Below are 20,734 nucleotides of genomic sequence, written 5' to 3'. Positions count from 1 at the left end.
CGGGTTCAAGAAAGTTACTTTCAAATGTTACAGCAACATCCTAAACTGATTCAAAGTTGTGGAATTCGTTGGTCAAGCAATTGAAAGTTATCCACTCACATGTGATCGAACTCTCTTAAGTTATCCTTTTCTTAAAATCTGATTTAGGAGTAGGAAATTTTGTGGTTAGAATATTTATTCTCATTCAATGCCAGCGTCGGAAGCTTCCTTCAATTTAACTATCATTTGTACATCCACATGGAAAGTTTTTTTTATATATTTTTTTTTGCCATAATATAGAGAAATTATAAAATATTATGGTAGTATGGTCACGTAGTATATCTTGTATATGTATTATAATATGAATGACTACCATGATTTATTTTCCTCATTTTAGAAAATGGTATCGATAAATATCTACTTATATTATAACACGTATACAAGATGTATCATATAACCGTATTAACGTAGTATTCTATAATCATTAGTACATGCAACTTCAAAAAGAAAAAGAAAATAATCCCTCAAGTAGCATTTGTAACCCCCAAAAAAAAAAAAAAAAGCTAATTAATTAACTCTATTAAAAAACAGAAAAAAGCTTGGCCCTTTGAAAAAAAAATTGAAACATTGTCAATTAAAATTTAATTACAAAATGCTAATTAATTAATTATGCTATGTAGTCGATTTTTTTAATTAAACTTCTTAAACATGTGGGGAAACTTATACAAAAGACGAAAACCAAGATTATTACTATTTTTTATTATTATAGAGAATTCTACTAATGCCGTCTAGACTTCAGGCCGAAGTGTCACTTGAAGAAATTTAATGAGGTAATGCGTTAGCTCAAATAAAATTTTGTTCCAATGTGTTATATATGATGAACTTCTGCTATTTTTTTCATTAAAAAAGTTGCATGTACTCCGTCCGTCGCATGTGATCCTTTTACAACATATAACAATATTTCAGACGTTAAATACTATTTGCAATATAAGAATTCTTTTTAGTACTTTGCAATGTAAGAAATTAGACTATAAATATTACATTGTAATAAAATTTTAATTGAGTTGAGACATTTATGTAATTTTGATGACCCATTGTAACAGGCTTATGTTTGAGGTCGACTTCAACATTTGATATATATTCATTGGCATAATTATAATTAATTAATTATTTTGTATTTGTATAATTATAGTTATACTCGTGAATACGTGTCAAGAGTTGAGAATAGTGGTAATGATACACATTGAGTTAAAGTTGTGAGCAAAATTTTTATATTTGTGTAACTATAGTTATAACCATTGACATGCACTGGCGGACCCATAATTTTTTTAGCGAAGGTGCAAAATTGACTAAGTATGAAAAATGGTTTTTCGGAATAATCATTTTCTCAAGATAATTTTTGGCGGCTTTTATTCCTTATACATCAAATAAGAAAACTTGATTTTATGGGATTTTAGTATGAAGTATATATTGACTTAATGAGCCATCATTTTTAGCCTAAATCATATTTTGCACTAAAATCAATTTTTCATATTTTGATTTGGTGGGAATTTGATTTTCTAGTATTTTTATTTGAATCCAAAGGAGGGTACTTCCTTATTTACATTGTAAACTTAAGTAAATGAAGTAATATAAAAATAAATTAAAGTAACATGACAAAGACATTTACTTAGATATTGAAAATGGAAATAAGATAATCTGTACACTAGTTGAGTAAAGGGGCAATTTAAAACAACTACAATGATTTTTCTGACAAGAGGAGATAAATTGTACCTCCTTGCGCCTTAATGGATCCGCCTCTATTGACATGCATCAAATATTTTTTGAGGACCAGAGACTAAACTCACACACTATGGGTTACTTTGTGGAACTCACAAAAGCACCCCTAAGCTTCTCGAAATCATAAACTCAACCCACCCGCATCTTCCAGAAACAGACACTTGCACGGTCTTTGCTTCATTCAATCATGGCGTCTCTCACAGCCACCGGGTTGCCCAAAACCCCAACGCCATTTTCAAAAATTCCAGCCACGTCCCACCAATACCCACAATCTGTATTTGTACAACGGCACCGGTTAACCTCTCAAGGATCGATCTTTGTGAAAAGCGCCATTAGAGCTTCGAACCCGAGCGCAGCCGCTGAGTCTTCTTCACCTGGACTCTACTCCGCCAAGAAGTACGAGCTCACCGTTCCTAACGTCGACTTGGTTCTTGAGGACGTCCGCCCCTATCTCATCGCTGATGGCGGTAACGTCGACGTTGTGTCCGTTGAGGACGGCGTCGTTTCACTCAAGCTCCAAGGTGGGTTTGGCTAATCTCTTTTTTCTGTCTCTGTTTTTCATTTGAAATATGGTTTCTTTTTTCTGTCAGGAATTTTGGGTTTTGTGAATTTGAATGATTTACTCATTGTCAACATATAATTTGATTGTGAAACAGTGGTAATTAGTTAGAATCAATGTTTTGTTTTGCAATTAGGCAATTGAAATTCCATTTTCTTGAAGATTTGAAATGATAAACAGGGGCTTGTGGGAGCTGCCCTAGCTCAACCACCACCATGAAAATGGGAATTGAAAGAGTGCTTAAAGAAAAGTTTGGAGATGCGCTCAAGGATATTCAACAAGTCTATGATGAAGAAAACAAAGAGACCACTGTTGAGGTGAGGGTGTTTGATGGATTGCATTTGCATTATCTTAATTTTGATACTCGAAAACGAATGCATGTAATAACGATAAAATGGAGCCAACCATTCCGTCTAGTGGCACCCAGTTTCCACATTTTCGGAGAAGCTCTTGACTTCAAATCTCATGAACGATAGATGTTTGAGTAAACGGAAAATGGTAAATGGATTATGAATTGGAGCTAAAGTGATCAAACAATTCATTCAGCATTCATCATGCATGGTGCCAAGTTTTGACTTTTGATGGTGTGCCAAAATTTGGAAATGCAGGCAGTGAATGGCCATCTTGACATATTGAGACCAGCCATAAAGAACTTTGGAGGAAGTGTGGAAGTGTTATCTGTTGAAGGTGGGGATTGCCATGTAAACTATGTGGGGCCTGACTCCATTGGATCAGGAATCAAAGCAGCCATTAAGGAGAAGTTCCCAGATATTGTCAATGTTGTGTTCACTGGGTAGCTTTCTGAATGGAGATGTTCTCTCTCTGCATTGTATTTCCATGTTGTTGCTCATCAAGATTCAACACATTGTGCTCAGCTTTTGATGTATAATTGTATAGGACGACTCTAATTCATAATGGATAGTTGCTTGCTCCATCAACTTTGAATTCGTGTATTTTTATGAATAAGTTTCTGTTTCTTTAGCAAAAATGAATTTTGTGCAATCAGCCGTATCAAACATTCGATTGGTCTGGCACTTGATGAACTCCAACTTTGTTCTTGCAAGTTGTAAATACTTTTGCGGGGAAGTTCTATTAACTTGTGCATATTAGTAGAAAATGGAATATTGAAAAAGAAAATATGTACAGAATACTATGTCTGAAACCAATAATAAGTACATGAAAAGCTAAAGGTTGTCTTGAGTTGTTTATCGTATTGGCTTGAGATATGAGGAAGTCTTGACCAACGACTGAATATGACTAAGTCGACTTGTCCTCCGTATCTGCGACAGCAGTGATCACCGACTTCAGCCAACGTGAAAAATTGATCAAAAACAGAGTGTAAACAAAGTAGCAAGTGAGTGTCCAACTAACTAGTCCCTGCAAAAAACAGCAGCTCAATGTATCAGAAAAATGAGGGTTGGGTTAGGCCTCTGCAACTGCAAGTAGAATCCCTTCAGTTGGGTTGGTTTTCAATTACCCACCTGCCCAAATATTTCAACATTTGCTTGTGGATAATGCCAAAGGTGGAAAAACCTGAATGTGAGCATCAAAGAGTTCAGTTTTATCAACATATAAAATAATATCTGAATGATATCAGGAGAAACAGGAAGGAAGAAAGAAAGAAGAAAACCATTACTTCATTAATGGAATCTCAGCCAGCGGGCAGGCAATTCCGATGATGCTTGCGAGAAGGAAGCCGAACCATGTCCTGTCCACGGAAAACCATATGAACTCTGCCGCTGCAAATAGTAGGTAAGCTTCAATATTATCTGCGGTTCCGGCTTTGTAGAGTTCAGCGCTCAACTCTATAAATAGCACAAGTGCTCTGCGTAGAACAACAATGTCCTTTGTTACATTACAGGCAACAACACATGCTCACAACTTAAAAACCACATAATTGCATTGCAACAATTGAGAAAAATTGAGCTTGAAACACAAAACATGTATGCTCACAGAAAAGAAGCAATCGTTTTCTGTTGGTTGGCCTCTGGACTGTTTAAAGGGGCCCTCTCATTCTCATCCAAGAAGAGTTGAAGCAACCCAACAGTGCAGTAGAACAGACCCAGCAAAACAGGAACCTAACAACATTAAATGGAATCAATCAACAGCTATGTTCACTAATTTTTTACAGAAAAAATTCCCAAAATGAGAGAAATTATTGAGTTTACCCAGATGTTTGTGTGAAGAGGACCAATATTGATAGACCCGTTTTGGTATGCCACAAGCTCTACCCTTGAATGGAGTCCATCGATCAAAGGACCCAAGAAAAAACCTGACCCGAAAAGTGCAAATGAGATGGAAGGCCAAGCGGTTCCAAGGCTGCTTCTTCTGGTTGTGTTTTGATTTCTCAAATTGCAGGAAGGCCTGATAGTAGCAGGTAAAACATGTTTGCACTTGGCATTGTTATTGTTAGGGAAATTGTGAAGAACGCAGGAGGAGCCCGTAACAATTAGGGCTTGCATCTAGGAATCAGAAACCACCACAAACAATAATTTCTTTTTCTTTTTCTTTTCTTCTTCCTTTTTAGTTTCCTTTTTAGTTTCAGCTGATTAAGATATTTGGATTTTGATTCCTTTTTAGTTTCAGCTGCTTAAGATATTTTGATTTTGATTCATTTCACCGGAAGGTAAGGCCGTCTGGACTTGACCAAAATAAAAAAAAATAAAAAAAGGCCGTCTGTACATTTTCGACCCTAAAAAAGGGTCGTCTCTACATTGTACTTCACTAAATTTTGGACCACAAGGAGCAGTGGATATTTTGTAGGCATTTGTCCTTTCCTTCCATCATTTCATATGGGGAGTGGGATACCCTGATTTATATAGTTAATGGATTTACTTCCAAATAACTGTCACCGACAAAAACAGTAAACTCATACTTCTTTGGCCAAAGATAAGAATGAGAATCCTTGTCAAAAAAGATAAGAATGAGAATCTAGTCAATGTACTAGTCGTTTCAATGCAAAACTTCACAGCGGCAACACAGACAATTACCCTCGATGAGCTAAATAGTACAAGTCTAATACTGAAATTCTAATTGAGTACATAATGTATTTACATAAATATAGCATTGTTTAATTAGCATTTCACATAGTTTTAACCTAATCCTATCCTTCAACCACCGCCCCACATCCCAGGGGAGAGAGTGCAAAACCTTCTGAGATCAGCTGCCCAATGTGATAAGCGTCCATGATTCTGACTATCTATTGTGCAAAACCTGATGTTTCCTCGAGGCAGACAGAAATTGGGGCTTCCACTTATGCCAAGCACATCATTCAGTGCCTTTAAAAAGGATGAGCAACCACGGAACTACTTACTGGTTAAGTCCATCATAGAGGAATCTGTGGATCTGCATCGCTAATCACTGCTAACTACCAATGACATTAAAGATAGAAAAGACAACATATTCTCCTATTTTGATTGCTCCTACATTTGAAACTTCAATATAATGGCTTCGTGTCGGACAAGCTACACCAATTTAAATATGCATTCTGCATTCCGGGTCAACTCAGAGCTGATTTGTTTACTCTGTTCTGGAGCTACAGATCCGATGCCTTTAACTTTCTAGGCCTTTTAGACTGCGCAGGTGATGAAGGAGCTTCTGCCCTGCCAGGGGCCTTGAGAGACACAATAGTAAATAATCTATATCACGTTCAATGCATATACATGAATTGGTATGTAAGAGGAAAGGTGGACGAAAAAAAATTACAGGAATTGGTATGTACCTTTCGTTTCTGGTCTCGTTTAACAACTCTTTCCCCTGACATTCAATGTATATACATGAGTTAAAAAGTACTCGAAATTGACTCAGAACAAATAAAAAAAAGCAGAAAAGCAAATTAATAGGCACACAATGCAGGAGTAGATATAATTGCCTATATTATCACCTAATACATCACCACCGAAACTCATCGAGTCCGGAACAAATGTGCGATCCTGATCACCACAATATGAATACTTGTTAGTAGTATCAGAAAAATCTCATTGTTTGAAGTACAGGCCTACCACAAGGGAGAAAACAGACCTTGGGTGTGCCTGGGGTTTCGTATGGACTATCACGATAAGATGAGCCTTCTGCCTCCTTATATTGTAACTGACAACCAAAAGTTTTACTTATGTCATATAAATAGATATCTGAAGAAAGATGCACTCTTTAATTTTCAAACTGCAGTTTAACAACCAATGGTTTGCAAGTAAACAGAAATGAAGTTACAACAGACGAATAATGCCACAGTTGCTCAAATTTATTCAAAAGGCAGTACATAAGAGACCATAAAGCAGCTTAATGATGGAAATTAGAAAACGGACCGCAACATTTAGAGATACACCCATATTATCAACGATACACGTGGAAGGGGATATTGATACACTCTAAATTACAATTGAATAAGAACAGTAATTCAAAAGGAAAAAAATCATAGCTGAGCAATACCTGTTTCTGAAGATTCAGTAGCGTCAGTATTTCTTTTCTTAATTCAAGATGATGTGAACAAACAGCTTTAGTTGGAACTCTTGGCTTTAAATTAACCTGTAAAGATAAACCCAAACCTTAAACTCTTTTCTTCGTATAAAGACATTCAAATGATTTGATGCTCTGAATATAAATCAGTACATGTCAATATCCATGATTAATGAGAACCAAAAGATCCAGTTGAGCTTAGTTAAGAAACACTTTTGAAAAAAACTAAAAATGAGCAAACAATGATATCTACACACAAACACCAAACACCCTATCAAGAACCAAAAGATCCAGTTGAACTTAACTAAGAAGCACTAAAAAATACTACTATAAATGAGCAAACAAGGATATCTAACCTTCAAATAAAATTTAATACACTAAGCACAATCACCAAAACTGCAAAGCATGTCTTCAATAATAATTCTAAAAAAATTTACAACCAAAAGTAATTATCTAGAAATTCATCCAGATTTCTAATAAGGAGCAAGATTTGTGATAGGGACACATTTCACAGAAACTGAATTTACTAGTGATTTAGCATCTAGCATGATAAGGTAAGAAAAATTGAAAGCTAATTTTTGAACATCAGGGAACATACATGGTAGCATATAATGAATCTGAAAAACAGCAACACAAGATAAAAATATACTACCAAGTGGGGCAATGAAATAAGCATCTACATTAAACCATTAGTTCAAGTACTAATACAGACCCCAAGTTCTTGCAAACTTTGCTCAACCCGCTTGATAGTCCGAAGTCCAGCAGACGAGCTTGCGGCTTGGATCATTTGGTCAAGCGCATATGTTCTAAGATACACCCGGAGCTGAAAATTTTCTAAATCAGTCAGACAATACACTCAAGAGTGGATATTGTGCTTGCATATTTCAAAGACTCTACGAAAAATTTATCTAAATAACCATAGGAGTAGTCATATTTTGGAGTGAGTCAAGAAGCAGTTCACAATTTTCCTTCGAGAGAAAATGCTTACAAGCAAAAGACAGAAAAAAGAAAAATTCATGCAGTAACTTTCACAAGAGCAGGAAGGAGATAGAATGAAATTTGGTAAGTCAGTTAAACATACCATTTTGAGAGAACCTAAAGTAGAGGCATTCTCTGCCATCAAAGTTGAAGGTGCAACAGTTCCAGAGGGGAACTGAGAGTTGGATGAAGGTGATACAGTCTCACCAGGAACGAGAGCCCTCTCATTATTTTCAAGGCCATCATTCAATGTGACAGGCAACTCCAACTCTTTAGCACTCTGAAAGGCAGAAAAACCAAGTATATCAATATGCACAATACTCAGAGGCATGCAAATATTGCTCATTCTGACTTTATACCACCAGTAAATTGGCACAATAGGATTCCTATAAGCCTCCCACAAGTTGGAATCCGCTAAGAGATATTTTTACGAACTTAAGTAAATAGTAATAAGGATTATTAAATGGATACTGGAAAACCTGTTAAGTTCATGAAACAAAATTCAGAAAACAGTGTACAAATCCCATGTGAAAATAAATATCTTGATATCACTTAGAATCTAATTCTAAATAACATAAAATGTATCTACCAATAAAAAGCTTTAAAAATCTTTAAATACGTTAAACAGTTAGCTAACAAATTCCAGCCACAACTCAATCCTTCCATATTAATTAATGTTAACAAATGATAATTATTATTGCTTAGAGAAGCAAATTTTGATTTTACAACATTCATACAAATTATGCTAGAACTAAATGAAAATTGAAAAAATTTCAATGCAAAATTCAAAAAGAAAAGAGGAAAATCCAAAACCAAAAGAAAAAGGATAGTTATGGTGTAATATGGAGCATGATACTTTGGAAAAGCACCGTGCTTCATGCTCCCCACACTCTAGGAGCCTCTAGCAACTACAGTTTCCTAAATGATTATGAACTCACCATAAAATTAAAATAAAGCATACTAGCACATTTAACTGTAAACTTACCCTAGCAACCATGCGTGCCTCAGCTATTCTTTTGGCTTCAGCAAGAACCTAAGAAAATGTAAAATGGATCAAACAAGTTAATGATTATATATCCATTTGAAAAATCAAACTTCAAATTAATGTCAGAGGGCCACAGATAAGATTCAATCACTAAAAGATTCAAAGATGAAATTTAAACCTCAGCATCTTTTCTCTCTTGGTGCTTTGTTTGAGAGAGGACCATCGATAGTGCTCGCTTGCGCTCTCTCTCTTGTGCAACTTTATAAGGTTCCTAAACCAAGAGAAAATAAGAAAAACCCAAAACAGGGCAATAATGTGATGTAACATGCGTAGCATAAACATGCTGGTACTTAAGAAAAACAATGAACTAATAAAAGGGGCAGGCCAGTCAACAAGTATGCTGCCAATGCGGGGTCTACAGAGGTTAAAGCATACGCAGCCATGACGCCATTCCCAGATAGATTGTTTCCGCAAACCAAAAGGAATGAATATTCACCTAAAATTTCAGTTGATAAAGCTACACACCTTAACAATAGGATGCCCTGAAACATCTGCAGGGGATGCCGCTCTAGCCATTAATATAGCTCGAGATACTACAACAAAGAGTGGGGTAATCATCATCATCAAAAACCAAGTTCAATAATCTTCCTCAGACAGTGAATCAGTCAAAAATCCAAGCATAGAAAAGCATAATAAGAACATCATGAAAGTGAACCAAACAGTGAGCAACAACATTCTAGTCAAGCAAAAGGACAGATAAATACCACTGTAATAGCGATCCTTCAATTCCTCCACAGTACGAGATGACGGGAACCTGTCTGCTATCACAATGAAGCGGAGATCAAACCGCTGACACATGTCAAACAATTGATCCGTCTCCTCCTTTGTCCAAATCTAATGAAGACAAAATATATTAACAGAGAATGAGGCACTGAATTCATGATGCAATGACGCACAATGAAAAACATGTCAAACAAAATCTAGATTTGATACCTACAGGATCAGTCAAATACTTCTCATACTCCTCATCTGTGTATTTGACAACTTCCACAGACTGCACAGAATTTGACAAAAACAAATAATAATTAAAAATAAGCATTCACTTACAGTATGAAACAAAGAAAACTTCTATGTCCATAAGAAGAGGGACAATCCTTTCCCACCACAGTTAAGGATACTTGTGCATACCTTGTTATACTTGGCAAAGGAGTAGTCACCTGTAGGTGGGACACCATTTACAACTCTAACCTGCAGAGTACAAGAAGAAAAAAGACATATTCAGAGCCCAACTGAAAACAAACAAACGCAGAGTTTGGAGGCACGTTACATAAGGTACAAAAACTTACCCAGTGGTAAAGTTGTAAATTATCTTTCCGAGCAGAACTTGTAAAAGGAAGCCATTGCCAAGTGATCTGAAAACATTATGACAAGACTTCTCATCATTGATTGTGGAAGAGAAACATAGGATAAAAAATCACACTAAATAAAATCTGAAATCGGCTACACCTACAAGCAATTCAAACCTAACACGGTGATATATTCCATAGTCTCCTGTCTATAAATCCACCATCTTTTACACTTTTGGTGATCCTAAAAATGTGAGTACATAGACTAATGATGAACTAAATAACCTTCTCATCGGTTGGTGGCCGTTTTTTCAGCTGCGATGTCTCCACTGCAGGCATAAGAGGCGGCACACCACCTATAAGCGCATACACCTACAATTCCACATGCCCAAAACACATTATCAGTTCAAACTGTAATCATTCAAGACCGTGAACCCAAAGTTTGAGGAAAAAAAGCATGCATTATGATCGAAATTAGTTAAATTTAAGCGGAATTCGACAAACCCTAAACACACAAACCTACCTCGCGCGAAATGCCATCTGGTTTTCGCTGAGATTCCTTCGGGGGCCGAGATTTCTTCTCCTGGGATAAGGGATGCGCGGTTTTGGGCAAGCCCAAAATATCCTTGGCATCCATTTCGATCTTCCCCAAAAATTAGGGTTTTGTTTTCTTACTTGCCGTGGGACTTGTTCGTGTTCGCCAAGAATGCGAATTCACAGCACATGTGAAACAACTACTGATTCCTTGATGAAATTTTGGATTCGAAATGCGTGGATATGTAGTTAGGGTTTTGGATTGTTGACGAAAAATGGGTTTGGGGATTGGTAAGTTCGTTGCGTTTTCGAGCGCGAAAGTTTTGACTTAGAAGGAACCTGCGGGGCCTCATTCCTTCACACACGGGTGACTAACAGCAAACTATAGATCTCACATGGTGTGTCCTTGATGCTTGTGTGACTACCAATTGGATTTGGACTAAGATTGCTTCGGCCCAAGCCGGCTGATCCGGAAGGCGGCCCATTTACTTGGGGGTTTTTTTTTTTTTTTTTTTTTTTTTTTTTTTTTTTTTTCTATTCGATACATTAGTATGGTCGAACCAAAGATCTATTCTAATTCTTCACCTTCCCTCGCCATTAGGGTGAGTACAAATTACAGAGATTGTAAAGGGAGTGATCCTAATATTAATATAATAAATATGGGTAAAAACATCTTTAATGACCCGAGTCATTGAAAAAGCTGAAATTATCTGGAGAGAATAACTATCGAAAATAACTTCTATATAACTCATTTCTACCGTCATAGTTTTCTCGAATCTAGTCCAATGATATCAATGACAAAACTAGCTGCTAAAAACACTTAGGAAACTCAACTATGTTTATGAAACACCTAGAACATTTGTCAACAATCAAATACCACTAGACTTTAAGTGAGTTTTTCCTTTTCTATAGCATTATTAGAGCAAGAGTTAATTCGTGATTTATATGGTCTCTTTTCAGATTGGGATATTCTCTCCACATCTAAAAATGTGATCAAAACTCCAAATTGCTCAAGGTGTGGTGCTCATAATGAAAAGGTCCGAATGCTGATGTAGTCTATGCTCGTCGACCATCCCAATTATTATTATTTTATAATCTGAAAAAGAAGACATGGACGATTAATAAGTTTGAAAACTAAAGATAAACAAGTAGTAAAATTTGAAGAAGCGAATCTTGGTTCTTTTCTTTTGGCTGATCTTCCAACTTTAATTTATCTATCATTGCTTGTCATTTATCAAGACCGATTACATCATCACTTATTCTTCTTTTTTATATTCATTAATATTATTGCATGTTGGTAATTTTTTACTGATACACTAATCCTCCCAAACGATCCAAGCTCAGCCACTAATTGACACTTATTATGAGATTGTAAGTCCACCAACCATTGCATGTAGTGGAGTGGTTTTCGTCCAAACTTGGAAGGGTGCTGTCTAATAATTCTCCTAATAAAGCAAAACTTCTTCAAGTCCCGACGGGTGCTGTATATATTATATCATTATTGGATGTTAGTTGGATTGGTTTAGATTTTTAATGTGCTCTTAAGTGATTCAACCTCCGATAGTATCTGTGTGTGTGAGTTTCCCCCCTCCCTCCTTTGTAACTTCGGCCAAAAGAAAAAACACTGTGTATATTATAACAAAAACGCATGAAGCTCTTTAAACAGCTGGTTTGATAAACCATTAATTGTTTTCTGGTTAAGCTGTTGAATTAGTATCCTTATCAAGGTATGTCAAGCACAAATCAACTAATTTCCCATTTGAAATAATGACTAATTACAGAAAAATGAGGAAAGTTTAACACACCCCAAATATCTTTTCTTATTAGCCAAAACCCTAATTTTTGTTTTCCAAATTCAGATGAGAAAGAGCTCAACATGTCTTAAATCATATTACACATGGAGCATTTCTTAAAATATTGTGCATTTCTTTGGATTGCAAAGGGATCTAACACACATGCCAAAACCCTGTGCAAGAGGACAGCAGCAATATTTAGTATTCATGACATAAGGCCAGTCATCCATAATACACTGCTAAGTAACAAAGCTTAATTATAATTAATTAATTGATACGTATACATGAAATGAGAAATATTCCATGGCCATCGATGAAGCCATGAGTGATAAGGACTCAGAGATCACATACATGATTGCCATATGGCGAGCGTGGAAAACTGCAGAACCCACCAGCTTTTGTCACATCTCATATGGAATTTCCTCTGTGTTTCACTCGTATGGAATTTCTTTAATGCCTTTTGTCTGGTCTACATGTTTCGAGCTAGCCGGCCTTGAGCCTTAAATTAAGGGTCGTGCTTCATGGAAAACACAGGCACTGGAGACCGACAAACCCATTTCTATATGTTTTTATCTTCTTAATTTATTGTTACTTTCCTGCTAAACTACTGCTAACACTTTGTGGGTTTTCTAAGACTGTTTCTAGTTCTTTCTCTTTAGTTAAATAATGAACTATCCAAGTATAAATATCACTTTCAAACTGTACTAATCGAATCATTCTGTTAATTGATGATAATTATTGAGATCTAAGCATCAGGTTTATCCAATAAATAAAAAGGTACATGGATATATTTTTTTTAATTTTCATTACAAACGGATATCAATGTTTACATGAGTGACTAATGTGTCACTACATCACTTATAATGCCTAGTTTGGGGATGAGGATACCCGGCCCATCTCCAATGGGATATTTTGAAAAATCAGAGATTTCCGTATTCGTCCTTGTTTTTCCCTTAAAATCTTTCCCCGTTAGAGCAAGAGACCCAACCTGATGAGGAATTTTGCCATCCCTATACAATACCAATTCATAAAAGACTCATAGTTCTTTATAAATAGAGAATAATTCTATACACAAAATATATCCAATTTAATCCTAACTTTCCTTCGACATCCTTTTCACAACCAAGCCTCTAAAAACCATTCTTGAGCATTCATTCCTAAGTGTGTTTGAGGTTTCTCTTTGAGTATGCAATACATTGACAAACATATAGCTATATGTTAAGCTTCATTGTATCCATATGGCTTATTTGCATATCTCATTTGCACAAAAGTTGTGGGAGCAATAAAGTCTAAAAGGTAGCATAAACATATATCCAACATGATACACTTGTATACCCAAACACCCTTGCAAAATCACATTGAAAGAACACCTAAATTTGTGTTTCATCTAAAAAGAACACCTAAATTTGTGTTTCATTTGGTGCACCACAAAAAACACATACATTCTCTACTTGCATTCACATTCTCCATAAATTGTGACGAACAACCAACGTATTTATGCAACACCACTAAACTAATTGATGTAGAATAGTTAGCGGAGATGATCGAAGAAGAATTGGAGTGACGCACACATAGACAAATTGGGTAAATTACAATTAGACGCCGAGCTCCAATTTGAATCCATAACTCGCCCTTACAAAAAGAGCAACACCATGAGTCTCTCACACAATAAAGACGAGTAAAGGGGCACTAGTGATGTACCTTGCAATTACCATACTCAAAATAGTCTAGAGCTTTAGATGCCTGCGTACTTTGATATGCTCAAGACAATGTTTTATATTGTAGTCCTTTAGGGTCTTTTTATGAGCTGTAAACCAAGCTTTGGTGTAACTCTAAATCTAAGTGAGAATCCAAGGATAAAGATCTCCTTAGCCGTACTGGCTCTTAACTCAAGTCATACTCCAAATCCAAGTAGATTTGGGGTGTGAAATAGGCAAGTCTTAAGGAGGTTCGGCTTGGATTCTTTCCACTTACGAATCATATCTAGACTTCATAATTACTGGACATAAGAGATTTCAACCCACTACTTTCACATTAACCCGCTAACTCAGATGATGGTGTAACGTTGTATATGGCCCCAACTCTAAATCTAAGTGAGAATCCAAGGATAAAGATCTCCTTAGCCGTACTGGCTCTTAACTCAAGTCCTACTCCAAATCCAAGTAGATTTGGGGTGTGAAATAGGCAAGTCTTAAGGAGGTTCGGCTTGGATTCTTTCCACTTACAAATCATATCCAGACTTCATAATTACCGGACATAAGAGATTTCAACTCACTACTTTCACAATAACCCGCTAACTCAGATGATGGTGTAACGTTATATATGGCCCCACAAATAGCCCCAACTATTGTTTCTCCAAATGTGAACACTTGAACGATCAACAGAAAACATTACTATAATGTTTATTTAAAGCATAACTTTCTTCACTAACAAATTACTTATGTTAAAATTCCTTTCTTTTAGGTAAAAATAAATAATTGAAAAACGAGTTAGTCAAAACGCACGCAAAATTGTACCAATAGATTGCCCTGTAATTGTTTGATTGAGTGCACAATTGAGAGTAAGCACATGCTACATCCTTTGTAGTTTTCAATAGATTTATTAGACTAAAAAAAATGAAGATGAAGATTAGATAATTTTATTAGCCAAAATGGAATCATTACCGAAAACGAGAAGCATCAATTATCGAACATGGCCTGACCATCAAAGTTGGAGGGGGGAGCATACGGTACCCACAAAGCATGCAGGTAACCCCTCAGACATTGCTGTTTGATAAATTTATTCAGTCTTATTTTGAACTTTCGAAAATTTCATAATCTGATGGCATAAAAAATTGAGTGAGAAGACAAAAGGTGCACGTGTGGGGAGTGAAAGCTGAAAAAGTCAACAATCATCAAAGAAACATACGCGTAACAATGGCCTGACAGGTGCTTTTAATTTAAGCCCCCAACTCTTTTTGAAAAGTGTTTTTAACAAAATCCCAATTAGAGGGGACAAACAGCCGCTACCAGCCTGTACCCCAACCCTTCCTTTCTTCCTTCCTTCCTTCCTTCCTTCCTTCCTCATCACACACACACGTACACTGTGCAACTCTCTAACGTTCCTTCACATCTTTGAGCCTTCCAAGTTAAAAACCAAAAATAATAATAATTTTCAAGCATATTATGTAGTAAGTGTATGTGTTAATTACTAAAAGGTCAATAATTGATGTCCTAAGTGAATCTCACCTGCTACTAATGCACTCTTAAAAAAATGATCCGTCTAGCATTATTTTATTTTTATTTTTATTTTTAATTTTTTAAGAGAATCTGGACGGAACATTATTTTATATTTATGTTTATATATACTTATTTTAGACTCCAAGGTGCCATGCGATATATACAAACTTCCCATGTCTTGTAACTTATGCTGCCTGGTTCGAAATTATAAACAATCACCCACTTCCCCTACCTAGCATAAATAAAAACAATAATAATAATAATAATAATAATAATAATAATAATAATAATAATTGTCCTCTCTCTCTCTCTCTCTCTCTCTCTGGTATATATAATAGCACCAGCTCAACCACGATCACACCTCCAAAGTACAAAGTTCAAACTCAAATTCCCTATCTTGGATCACCTTGTTTTTCCCTTCATAATATTAATTCTTTTAATCTTCCAGCCGAAACAGAAACAAGCAATGGTTGTACCATCTCCTTCACCAATACGAACCAAGAAAACCAAGGCAGTAGGAATTCCTACAATCGATCTATCAAATTACAATAGGTCAAAGCTGTCGGAACAAATTGTCGAGGCCTGTGAAGAGTATGGTTTCTTCAAGGTGGTGAACCACGGCATCCCGAAAGAGGTCATTGAGAGAATGGAAGCACAAGGTGCTGATTTTTTCGCCAAACCCGCCATGGAGAAGCAACGAGCAGGCCCGGCTTGTCCTTTTGGTTATGGCTGCAAAAACATTGGCCGCAATGGTGACATGGGAGAGCTTGAATACCTTCTCCTTCAAACCGATCCTCTCTCTGTTTCTGAGAGATCCAATGCCATCTCCAACGAGCCTACAAAATTCAAGTATGTTTTTCTTCATCTTCTAATTAATTAGTATATACACATGCATGTCACATATTTATTTCTGAAAAACAATGATAAAGAAAATGAAGAACAATATACAAAGCCTTGAGAGAACTGGGTTTTCGGTTTCTGTTTCTTCAAGCGGGTTCGAGGGGTTCATGGCGTGTTTGAATTAATTCCTTGAATTTGATGAATTATATGCCATTATAAATATAGCAACATTACTTGAAATCATGGCACTATTGGCTAACAAAGGAGGGAGAGAATTGATTTTGCAGATGAATAGGTGGAGAAGATTGTTTAGTATTAATGCTTGGTATCCTAGAGAACGACATATTTCCTTACTGGAAAAAGAAAGGATTAAAAAAACCAGAGACTTCATAACTCTTTTGTTGTCAATTTATTAGTATTATTTTTTGTTTCACGGAGCTACTACCTCATAATAAAGAATTGTAGACCTTCAAATTATTAGTTGGATGGGCATTCTTTTCATGGTTTGTTAATGGCAGGGCACCAAATATATAATATAATAGCTTTGACTTTCATACAGACTTTTTTTGGGGGTCATGCATATACCAGACTCTTCTGGTTGAGAAATTCTGTTTTTCCACCGTAATATCACATGCTAATCCTATGCTGACCTAGAATTATAAATTTATCGAAATTATAATACAGTTATTAATATTTAATTTTAAAATCGACAAAGATAAACCACGCTATATCACGTATTATTATTACTGTTCCGAAAATCGACAGAGATAAATCACTCTTGAATATAGATGGCAAAGCTTTTTGCAATAATTTGAGGCTAAACCTTTTAGGGCCCGACTTGAGTAGTTGGAAAATTTGAACGTCATCTCAATGAGCTTAGATTTCTCATCATCTTATCCTGTTCTCGTTTCTGCAACATTTTGATGAACAGTAGATGTTCTCCATTGATACATTTGAAGAACTGGGGTCATTTTTTGTACTGAATGCTAGCCAATCTGTGAATGAAGCATGTGCATGTGGTTACAAATTGACATGACTGTTTGGATCGATCTTCTATATATTCTTTTTTCTTGCATGAGCCGAGTATGAGACAGCTTGAATTTATTGGCATTTGTTCATTTGAGCAAAACATTTAAACCATGCATCCAATTCCATTGAGAACAAAAACAAGAGAGTTTATTCGCTTAGGCAGGCTTGCATGGGACCCCATGTCAACTGTGGGACTCCCACTTTTCGCGGTAACCAGGAGGGCCATACCATTATTTGCATGAGAATTTAAACAATCAATCATATTTGTGTATACATTTTCTATGGTAGCTACATAGCTTTTCAAATCATCAAAAGATAAAAAGAAAAGTTGAATGGCATAATCCATCCCTTTTGCTAATACTAAATTTGGGAACCACATTGAGATGACTTTTCCATTTATTTTTCAATATATAATGCGGCAGAATCAATTCACCAAATGATGTATCAGTATATGTATATATATTTTGTTTACGTTTAATCAAACACTCTCTCGTTGTTGTTGTGTATTTTTAATTTTGAAGTAATGAATAATGATCAATATTGTTTGAATTAATCCAGCTGTGCAGTAAATGATTACACAGAAGCAGTTAAGGAATTGGCATGTGAGATTCTTGATCTGGTGGGTGAGGGGCTATGGGTTTCAGACAAGTCTGTGTTCAGTAGGTTCATCAGAGACGTCCAGAGTGACTCAATTCTGAGGCTTAATCACTATCCTGCGGTCAAGGACCCATCACCAAAACAACAGCTTCATCCGTATGGTAACAATAATAGGATTGGCTTTGGAGAGCATTCTGACCCTCAGATCTTGACCATCCTAAGATCCAACAACGTGGGGGGCCTTCAGATTTCACTGCATGATGGCTTGTGGGTTCCCGTCCCTCCTGACCCCAATCACTTCTTTGTAATGGTTGGTGATGCCTTACAGGTCAGTAACACCAATTCATTCTTTTTATTTCCTCAACATATATGTACCAATTTTCCATCATATTTAATTTAACACAAATGTTCAAGTGAATTATGACTCGGAAAAGTATATAATTTTTTTTATTCACTAGTGTATTTTAGATTAATTATGATTTGAAAAAGTAAAATTTCTTTATCACTAGAAAATGAAAGTCAAACCCCCCTCTATCTCTCTCTTTCACACCACACACACGTTGGGTATGAAAATCATTTCTTTTTAAGGTAAAAATGTAGCAATGATCCTTCAAGTAAGATCTCAATTTACTTCAATAATGAGGCATTTAACGGAGGGCCAAAATTAAAATCTAACTAATACAAAATGTTGTCTTCAATGATGATGATGTAATTTTTAATATTTTCAAAAGTAAATTCAAAATACGTGTAATCACTCGAAAGTCATACATAAATTTCAAACTTCTGCAGCGTAATATTAAGCATGTATTAATGTTATTTTGTTTATAATCACCAGGCTTTGACGAATGGGAGGTTAGTAAGTGTGAGACATAGGGCATTGGCAAACTCAGTCATGAAGCCAAGGATGTCGATGGTGTACTTTGGGGCACCACCCCTAAATGCATGGATGTCTCCACTTCCGGAAATGGTGTCCCCGGAGAAGCCCAGCCTCTACAAGCCCTTCACATGGGGCGATTACAAGAAAGCAGCATACACTACACGATTGGGAGATTCACGTCTCGACCTTTTCAAGATTAATAATAATAATCACACCTGCAACGATCAAATTCCATGTCCATGCTTGGACAATCTTGTACAATAATATTATTAGAATATATATATATATATATATATAGTTGTAACTTGTAATGTACGTATATATGTATGGCTAGCTAGGTCACAATGGTAGTTGAAATTGAAGGTTGATGGGGAAATTTTTGCTTTGATATATTTTTAAGCACTTCCCCATTTATTTATTTATTTCTAGTTGTATGTGGATTTGTTTGAATATATATATATGTATAGGAAGGTTTGAAATTAAAACTAGTATGCCAATGGGTTCCCCCAGTTCGAACCCATTCGAACTCCAATGTAACCGAAAAACAAAAATAAAAAACTAGTATGTGTAGGGTGTAACTTAATTAATCTATGTGGGAGATTACTTGTACGTTTGTATTTTCTACCTCTTCGTAGCATTTTTTTGCACGTCTTCTTTGGTCAATTTAGTTGGCTGGATAAATTAATCTGGTCAATTAATTTTACTGGATGAATAATTAAACTCATATGAGCCCAATTTTTTTATTTTTGTTATTGCAGCACGTGTTGGTCCACGGTCGTGGGTTTAATATTAGGTACACCTAGGAAAATTACATGATACCAACGTGTGAGCTCATGTGGATCAACTAATTTGTTTCAATATCACAATCATGTTGGCTTACATTTTAGGTCCACTAGATGCAGACATTGGGACATACGTATGCGCACGGCTAGCTATGATCAAGCAGGCAGTTTTCTGGTACGGTCACGTTACATGTACAGTTTTCCCAGGACGATTATTTTGTCCACAAAAAATATGCATGCATATAAAACTCACATTTCCTTCTTTACAAAATCAAAAAATCTCAACTAAAAAACTATCTTCCCAACTTAGGTATCCCAATTAATCATTAAATATTTTAGGAGCTATGGTTCTTGAATTTTGTATCGACTTGAGCTTTAGTCCGTCAACTTCATTTTTGTTTGTAACAAAAGTCCTGGAGTTATGTTACTTTTTTCTAAAAGGAATATCGTGAATATTTTATTGTTTTAGTTGAAACATTGTGTTTGTCTATTGTTGTGCTATTGTTAGATGACCAAATAATCATCTTATTTCACTCGCTTTTCTCAATCACTTTTTACGAATAGTACAAGAAGATCCCTTTAATACTGTACACACACAACTAAGAAAGAGAGTATCTATGAAAAGGTTGTATCGTAAAGAGAGACTATATGAGACCCATAAACTTAGAGCACTCAAGCAACAACAATGATGAGTTGAGATCTTGGAGGGGAGAAAAACTTGTGAGTGTGATTTTGCGTAGCTATTTTTAGTCTCGCCAACTATCAAAAATGAATAAAGGGAGGGTTGTTGTATCAGCCAGCTGACTGCCAGCTTTGCTTGTGAGATACCCTTCGGAATAATTATTGTAGGTACGAAAGTGTGAAGATGCTCAAAGCAAAGGCCATCTAGGATAATTTAAGGCTCTTACTTCCTTAGGTAGGGTTTCCATATTCCTCAATTGGATTGTTTGGTGAGTATATATATCCTAATTATATGCGCCTGA

At 35.9% G+C, this 20,734-nt stretch overlaps 4 protein-coding genes across 5 annotated transcripts; 2 read left to right on the top strand and 2 right to left on the bottom strand.

Annotated features, from left to right (window-relative positions):
* LOC18788078 (nifU-like protein 1, chloroplastic) lies at positions 1,852 to 3,305 on the top strand. Its single transcript, XM_007221439.2, has 3 exons — positions 1,852 to 2,279; positions 2,498 to 2,634; positions 2,926 to 3,305. Exons 1-3 carry the CDS (start codon positions 1,946 to 1,948, stop codon positions 3,112 to 3,114), a joined length of 660 nt encoding a protein of 219 aa, XP_007221501.1. The 5' UTR covers positions 1,852 to 1,945; the 3' UTR covers positions 3,115 to 3,305.
* LOC18788018 lies at positions 3,389 to 5,124 on the bottom strand. The gene is made up of 5 exons (XM_007221484.2): positions 4,486 to 5,124; positions 4,271 to 4,395; positions 3,954 to 4,142; positions 3,799 to 3,850; positions 3,389 to 3,694 (listed from the first exon to the last, which is right to left on the bottom strand). The coding sequence occupies exons 1-5, from the start codon at positions 4,777 to 4,779 to the stop codon at positions 3,575 to 3,577; spliced, it is 780 nt and encodes a 259-aa protein (XP_007221546.1). The 5' UTR covers positions 4,780 to 5,124; the 3' UTR covers positions 3,389 to 3,574.
* On the bottom strand, positions 5,304 to 11,324 carry LOC18788022 (SWR1-complex protein 4). 2 transcript variants are annotated; one of them, XM_020559387.1, is made up of 16 exons: positions 10,605 to 11,324; positions 10,367 to 10,453; positions 10,082 to 10,147; positions 9,924 to 9,983; positions 9,733 to 9,789; positions 9,500 to 9,629; positions 9,261 to 9,328; positions 8,914 to 9,006; positions 8,736 to 8,783; positions 7,854 to 8,030; positions 7,485 to 7,595; positions 6,746 to 6,841; positions 6,338 to 6,406; positions 6,201 to 6,249; positions 6,039 to 6,073; positions 5,304 to 5,955 (listed from the first exon to the last, which is right to left on the bottom strand). In XM_020559387.1, the coding sequence occupies exons 1-16, from the start codon at positions 10,716 to 10,718 to the stop codon at positions 5,887 to 5,889; spliced, it is 1,329 nt and encodes a 442-aa protein (XP_020414976.1). In that variant the 5' UTR covers positions 10,719 to 11,324; the 3' UTR covers positions 5,304 to 5,886. The 2 variants fall into 2 exon arrangements, with proteins under 2 accessions (XP_020414976.1, XP_007221483.1); XM_007221421.2 differs by having other exon boundaries at positions 5,306 to 5,930; positions 10,605 to 11,316.
* On the top strand, positions 15,726 to 19,504 carry LOC18788026 (gibberellin 2-beta-dioxygenase 2). Its single transcript, XM_007221425.2, has 3 exons — positions 15,726 to 16,475; positions 18,054 to 18,420; positions 18,928 to 19,504. Exons 1-3 carry the CDS (start codon positions 16,093 to 16,095, stop codon positions 19,231 to 19,233), a joined length of 1,056 nt encoding a protein of 351 aa, XP_007221487.1. The 5' UTR covers positions 15,726 to 16,092; the 3' UTR covers positions 19,234 to 19,504.

The sequence above is a fragment of the Prunus persica genome, chromosome G3, assembly GCF_000346465.2.
Source record: "Prunus persica cultivar Lovell chromosome G3, Prunus_persica_NCBIv2, whole genome shotgun sequence".
In the NCBI taxonomy this organism is placed as follows: Eukaryota; Viridiplantae; Streptophyta; class Magnoliopsida; order Rosales; family Rosaceae; genus Prunus; species Prunus persica.
Note: the sequence above shows the minus strand (reverse complement) of the source record. Positions and strands in the feature narration are given on the sequence as shown.